The 7048-nt window shown below is 39.0% G+C and overlaps 1 protein-coding gene across 1 annotated transcript; it reads right to left on the reverse strand.

The window, feature by feature from the left end:
• Positions 1 to 990: 990 nt before the first annotated feature.
• PRL (prolactin) lies at positions 991 to 6794 on the reverse strand. Its single transcript, XM_056484647.1, has 5 exons — positions 6767 to 6794; positions 5121 to 5302; positions 4631 to 4738; positions 3006 to 3185; positions 991 to 1182 (listed from the first exon to the last, which is right to left on the reverse strand). The coding sequence occupies exons 1-5, from the start codon at positions 6792 to 6794 to the stop codon at positions 991 to 993; spliced, it is 690 nt and encodes a 229-aa protein (XP_056340622.1).
• Between the last annotated feature and the right edge of the window lie 254 nt (positions 6795 to 7048).

The following is a 7048-nucleotide window of genomic DNA, read 5'->3' on the forward strand; positions in this document are numbered from 1 at the left end:
ATGTGTAACCATAGTGTTTTCAAATGAATGCCCTAGAAACTTTTTGACTCAACCCAAAGTGAATTGAGACACATTGGGTTTAGGACAAAAGACATCCCAGCTCAGCTGGTGCCTTTTTATGGCTTCAAAAGTCTCCAAGTAACTGCAACCACTACATGGCTTGGGAGGAATGTGAAAGGTAGGTGGGTATGAATGCCCATCATTTCCTTTTGAGACCTACTGAAACCAGCTGGCTCCTTTGCCCTCAGACAGTTACCTCAAATACAATGAACTTTCCCTTGGAAATGCCTTTTCTAGTCAGCAGGGACATAGATATATCTGTATCTCTGTCCTTAAAATTCTGAATGTGTCTTCTCTCTCCATGAATTGCATAGGGAATCAAAGGCTGTGTTAGCCAAAATGGATTTCTTAACCTTTCTCTCCCCTTCTCTGACAGATTTTGTACAGAGTGAAACAATTGACTTAAGCAGATTGGATTTCAGACCATCATTTCACTTTAGGTTAGTTTAGTGTAAGAGGTGATTAATCTACTTTCTTATGTCCCTCCTTTTTGTTTCCCGTCTTTTTGGAGAGGGTATAAAGACCAATGCAACTAAGAAATCCTGTCATCAGTAACTGGAGATTGAGATCCCAAAAGAGAAACTACTCTTAAAGGTATAAACCATGCCATCAATTTTTTATTCACTGATACCACACACTTATGTGCTTTTGGATTCAAGAATATTTTTATTTGCATCTGCATGACCTGTTTATCACTGAGAAACTACTAGGGGAGGAGATTAGACAGAAAAGTGTGTTCTTGTCATACAAGTAGTTGGCAACGTTTAAAGCACCAACATGTGGTGCTAATTGTTGCAGCCAGAATCCATACAAACATGCCTGAAAGTTGCTGATGACACAGATACTGCACAGTGTGTGATTTTCATGAAGTGGCAAAGCATCAAGAACACACCATGAATGGTTTCAGGACGTGATGAGGCCCAGGAGCACTCAGCAGTTGTTGTCGTGGATTAGGCGGCACTTCAAAACCTTGAGATAGTTGTCGATTTTGTGGGAATCTCGGCGGAGGCAGTGCAGCAGGTTGTAAAAGGCAAAGAGTCTGGAGTCCTCATCAGCAAGCTGCAGCGATGGAAGTCCGTCCCATGGGGTGTAAATCTCATTTTCCACCTCCCCAGACTGAACCTGAACACACAAAGGGGTGTTAATAATAAATGAGAGTGAACCTGACTGGATGTAGAAGGCAGCATTTAAAATACTGTCCTTGAAGATTGCTAGTTACTAGTGTAAGGCTTCTAATGTGCTTTCTGCTGTGGCTCACTATATCTTCATTCAGATTTTGAATGAACTTATCAGATTTTTCAGTTTGTTTTCCTAAAACATGTAAAAAGCATAACAGTCTCAGTGGGGTTTTAAGAGAACTAGTGTGTTAACCAGTATTCAGGGAAACCTGACTTTGTAGAAATCAAGCCTTCCTTAATGTTTGGACTCATCAGGGACATCTCTCTTTGGCTCCCTCCACCTTCAAAACTTTTTTAACTCTTGTTCTTAGAAGTTGTGTGTGTGACAAAAAAGATTAGTCTCAGCCCTTATTAAAAAAACCACTCAGTAATACATATTCAGAAATACCAGGCTCCAAAAAAAAAAAAAAAAAGTGAGTGATACAATGACTTCTAATGTTAGAAAGCTACATGTAGGAACACATGTAGTGAGTTGGTATCTGAGGAGAAGATTGTTTAGGTCTTCTTGTTTTAAGACAATCATTAAATTCTCTTGTCACATTAATCTACCTTTCGTAGCAGGAAGGAAGTCTGTGCTTGTGCACCATCCTTATTTCACACAAGTTATAATTTGCAAAGACATTTAGGAGAGTATCTGTGGAAGCACTATTACTCAGTTTAAGCAAATTGCAAAAAAAAAAAAATAGGCCCACTGTGACTTAAAAATATGGTTTGACACTAAAGAATGAGCCAGCCTTATCTCTTTTTGTAAATAATGTGAATGAGAAGGTGGTGACAGGGCAACTGGGGCAGCACCTGACTTCTTACTGTTATCTTGGCTCCTCAGCTGTGCCCTTTTTACACATGGATGTGTGATAGAGATGTATTTGATTACACTGATAGATGTATTTGCAGCTGGATGGTATAAGGCTTCTGAGTGAAGAGACACCTAACTGAGAGGCTGTGAGCAGTCTGGTGGAAAGTGGTGGGTACACTGATGGTGGCACTCTTCACACTGTTCAGCTGCTTGGAGCAGTGAAGTCAAAACCTCTTGTCAACATCTAACTCTCTGACAGAATGATAAATTCAGCAAATAACTGAGGCCCCTTTAAAAATAAACAGGTGAGAGCTGGTTTTATCCAGGAAAGCTTTCAATCAATTACTGGTAACAAGAGCTATTCAAGTATGGGTTTTGTGAGACAACAGCCTTGTTATCTAAACTCACAAGCATAGGGGGAACCAAGTCAGACATGAGTCCAGAGGAATCAGTGTGGTGTGAAAAGAGAAATGAAAGATATCAGGGTAACTTTGCTGTATGCCACATCTCTGCAGATGAGCCCAGACTCCCAGAGCTGTTTTAAACACACTATCTGTTTCCAAAACTTCTGCATAATACCTATTTGTGTACAGGTCCATATAAATATGCTAAAACAAATATATAAATAAATACGTGAATATGGAAAAAAATGGAGATGCATCCTTAAACAACCAAATTGAAAATACTCAAAGATAGAATGACCACAGTCTTGATGATTACACCTTCCCCTGAAGCATGACTGGGAGTGTGATGGGTTATTCTGTGACAATCATATCACATTGTCTCCTTAGAAATTGAAAGATAGCCGAAGAAATCTGAAAGAAGAAAGCTGAAGTGTTCTGAGACTCGACTACTTTGTCTCCCTTTTTGATCTTCCCATCTACTATTTCCTTTCATATTCCAGGTAGGGAGAGCCTATCAATGTACATGTCTTCCTTAAAGCAATTGGCTCAAGGGTGTTAAGGACTTACCCGCCCAACTATTTTCTCCATCCCTTCTAGAAGTCTCTTGTTCTGTTCTTCAATCTCCACAGCCTTCCAGAGGATGGTTTCTGGAGCTTCTTTGATTCTTTGTACTTCAGAGGCCAGGTGGACCAGGGGATCATTCCAGGAACGCAGAACTCCCAGTATTAAATTCAGCAGGTCTTCATGCTGCTCACCCACAGTAAGGAAAGGTGGTTAAAAGAAGAAAGCTAAATTCTGGTAAAATTAGAAGGCATTTAGAGCAGTGTCCTCAGACACTGTGATTTAGGAGCTTATTCCAGGACCCATCACTGAATGTGCCCTATAGCCCTGTCTTAGATATTGCTATGCAATTGCATTTTTGAAGTTTGTCATTGGTATCATCACATTCTACAATATTTGCATGAGCCGTATGACAGTGGAAAATATAACAGAATACTCTCAGCATTAAGGACTGCCAAGCATAAGTATGTCTTATCTCTGTGAAAGCAAACCCAGAACTCCTTATCTGATTTTTGATGAACATTTTAAAATGCACTGTTTTTCGGTTTTGTTTCTCTTTTTAAGTTTAGTACTGACTGGAAGATGCACACCATGGTAAACCACTAAATAGCTTTTATTGCCTCTATGTAACTCATCTGTCCTCCCCTTTGAACAATAGTGCTTCCAGCAGTAGCTCTCTGGTTTTAAAAATTGCCCTTTCTTGTGGGCAATGGGAATTCATCAAGCTTATGATTAAGGTCATGGCAGTATTAAACCTTTTCTTCTTTGCTAGATGCACAACCCAGGGCTGTGAATTCTATTGTTCCCACAAGAATTTCCAAATGACACTCTGAGAAGCTGGTGATACTGTGGGATTGTGAAGATACCACCACCATCATGAAACTGATAGAGATTTTGCTCTGGAACAGCTCCATTTGTACAGCTCTGCTTATTTTTTTTCTCCAGAGAATTTTCAAATCGTATCTGTGAGCATGGGCTGAACAAGATTATCTTCATCTTTACTGAAGTTTATAATTATTATAAATGATGTATGTATGTATGTAGTGTGTTTCTCTTTACAGATATTTTGCAGATTTTCACACTAGAGTCCTTGTATTTGCATGATAATGTGATCGCTTTTGCCTACTGGTAAAATAAAGAATATCTATTAAATTTTTTTTTTCAGCAATGCCATTGTTTGATATTAGATTATTATTGGATATTATTATTATTGGATAACTATTCACCTCTGTCTACATGCAGCAATGTGTTTTTATATTTGTAAATGCATTAATTGTTTATAAGATATTTTAAGATTGTAGTGTTCTCAGCACTGCACAAACATGGTAAGTGGCATTGCTCAATGAGGTAGTATTTTAATTGGAAATAAGATGCAGTGATCAAATGTACTATACAAGAAAAGGAATAGGTGATGAAAGTCTCTAGTACTTATATATGCTGTATGGTTTGTAAATTAGTATCAGCAAATGCTAAAACAACTTTGGCTTTTTGGTGCTTTCCTCTTCCTGGCTTTCTTATTCCAGTTGGGTGGATCTCCCTCACTCTGACAGATGCTTCACTATTCTGCAACCCTCCTTCCCTGCCTTCCCCTGCTCTGTCTTACACTGAATCACACTGGAAGTGGGACTTACATGAATCTGCTGAGCCTGCTCCTTGTCTTCTGGAGTGGTTAAAGAAGCAGTGTGGCAGCTATTGACAGCTTTTGCAATGAAACCCCGGCCCTGGGCGTAGCGTTCCTCCTGCAGGTCAGCACAGACAGGTGTTATTGGGGCAGAAAGGCAAGGGCTTCAGCTCCAACACTGTGCTAGCTAATTGTTGTTCTATAGCTTTTATTGCTGTAAAGGTCAAAAGTTTTTGGGGAGTCTCTAGAGTGGAGCTGGCACCCAGAAAAAGCAAATGTCCCACAGATGAAGAATGATGGGAAAATGATATCTTTTAATAGAAGTGCTAGGGATCTTAGCAAAATTCAGGATTATATATTGATTTGGTCACCATTGGGACTTCCACCCTCTGTTCAGCAGTCATATTTGTTTACTTATTATGTGTTAACATATGTTTGTGATTAAAAAGTATTTAAATTGCAATTTTATATTTTCTTGCCCTCAGGAAAAGAGTACTTACAAATTCGTTGAAGATTTCTGAAGAGAGGAAGTGGATGTAGGTTGCAAGCTTCACTGCTCGGTCAAAAAGTTCCTCAAGGGTAAGCTGGCAATTGACAGATCCATTGGGGCAGATTGGCATAGAGGTCACTCCTTCCTTTGTCAGAAGCATGTGGGACACCAGAAGGGTCACCAGCAACAAGCCTGTTCAAGTTTAAAGCAGTGAGATGGGCTCACATTGACTTGCAGGTGCATTTGGAAGCAGCTGTCAGAGCCAGATGCTCGGTGATTTGGGTTGTGCTGTCACAAGGCTCAGAGTACCCCCTGTGCTGGCTGCTGAGCAGCAGTGGAGGACAGACACACTGGAATTCTATAATTCTTTTATCTTTTCTCCCCTCTATCATCCTGATATTATAGCAGAGCCTGTTACAGAGTTTGAGGAGACAAGGTGTAGTCTGTCTCTACTGTAGTGTTCAGTGTATTCTGAAGTCTCTTACTAAGTGTCAGGCTTTATAACAGAGCAATAAACAGAAGAAAAAAAAACAAATCAAACTTCTTCACACTGAAAATATAGATGCATAATTATATTTGCATAGATATATAAGCTTAGAAAATAGATTGATCTTTTTTCCTTTCTTTCATTTCCCCCCCCTCCTCCTCCTCAGTAAGGTAATTTTCTTCTTTGCAAAATTTACAGTTAGAATTTTTTTTTTTTTGGGAGGGTGATAGGTCACTCTTAAGGTTGTGATTGTCCTGGGAGTTCCTTCAAAAGATTTCCAGCAGCTGTGCTTCTTTGCTCTTTAGAGTTTAACCCTAAATTTCCTACATCTAAGAAATCAGTGGTAGTTTTTGTCTTTTCTCCTGAGCTTCTGAAACTGAAATTCTCATTATCTAAAGCACAAAACCTCATCTGTTTAAAACTTTCCATGTTATCTTAACAGAGTTAAGGTTTTTATTCAGTAAAATAAAATATACAGAGAAAAACAATGGCAAATAATTAAAAAAAAATTGGTAAATGAATGTACTTATTCTGAGACTTTTACTTCTGGAAATTGACCTGTAGCCTATATTGGTTCACTAGACTCACTTAAAATGCCAAATTAAAGCATGCTTCATAAATCATCAAAACTATCCCTAAGGATGTTGTGTAAAAGGTTTCTTTCTAGCTCTACATTCAAAAAAAGTGGATTTACAATACTGGAGTGAGCCTTCCTCCTCCCCATGAGCAAGGTACATGCTGGGCACTGAAATCCGGAAAGTACTCTAACTAATAACTCTGTGAATAGGAAAACCTGAGAGTTGTTGGCTTGGAAAGTCGATGACCGTTTTGAAAATATTAATATCAAAATTACCACATCACCTCCAGACTTGTGGGCAATGACATCTAGTCATAGCCTCCTGAAAGCTGTAACAAACCAGTCCAGATCCAAACCTTCATGTGCAGGTGTGACATCCCTCAAGCCAATTTTTTGTGACACTGCCCAATGCAAAAGTACTTTTAGAAGACAAAAGGCATCAAGATCCTTTCTTCAGGTTTTGCCCTTTCTGGAAAACTAGGTGGCTGGAAGACCTTGGTTTCTGGATCTGCTACATTTCAGCTGCCCCTTAATTCAATTGTAATGGAAAGAAATATAAAAATTATCATCAGGTAAATGGCAAAATTCTTACCTTTCAGTGAAGCCCCCTTGGTGGTCATGGTAGGGATCCTGGATGATATCTTGCTTTACCAGAAAGAAACCTCAATACTTGCTGTTAGTCTCTGCACATACCACTTTTATATACACCATCCAGGGTCCATTTTGCATACATTCAGCAGGTTGTGGAGTTTGCCTCGATAATTACAAACATCAAATTGCCTTTCTTCCACATTCATATTCAGTATTTTTTGGTTCTTTTTTTTTTTTTTTTAATTTTAGCTATGAGGGGGAATTTCATTAATAAGTTGAGCTG

Source organism: Oenanthe melanoleuca, chromosome 2 (assembly GCF_029582105.1).
Source record: "Oenanthe melanoleuca isolate GR-GAL-2019-014 chromosome 2, OMel1.0, whole genome shotgun sequence".
NCBI classification, from domain to species: Eukaryota; Metazoa; Chordata; class Aves; order Passeriformes; family Muscicapidae; genus Oenanthe; species Oenanthe melanoleuca.

What these genes read in the sequence shown, in the direction of transcription:
- PRL (XM_056484647.1), bottom strand. Translation starts at nt 6,794, where the DNA reads ATGACCACCAAGGGGGCTTCACTGAAAG. An exon ending in CAAGGGGGCTTCACTGAAAG is followed by an intron (nt 5,303 to 6,766) that starts GTAAGAATTTTG and finishes AAACTTGAACAG; the next exon opens with GCTTGTTGCTGGTGACCCTT. An exon ending in TGGAGAAAATAGTTGGGCGG is followed by an intron (nt 1,183 to 3,005) that starts GTAAGTCCTTAA and finishes TTGTGTGTTCAG; the next exon opens with GTTCAGTCTGGGGAGGTGGA.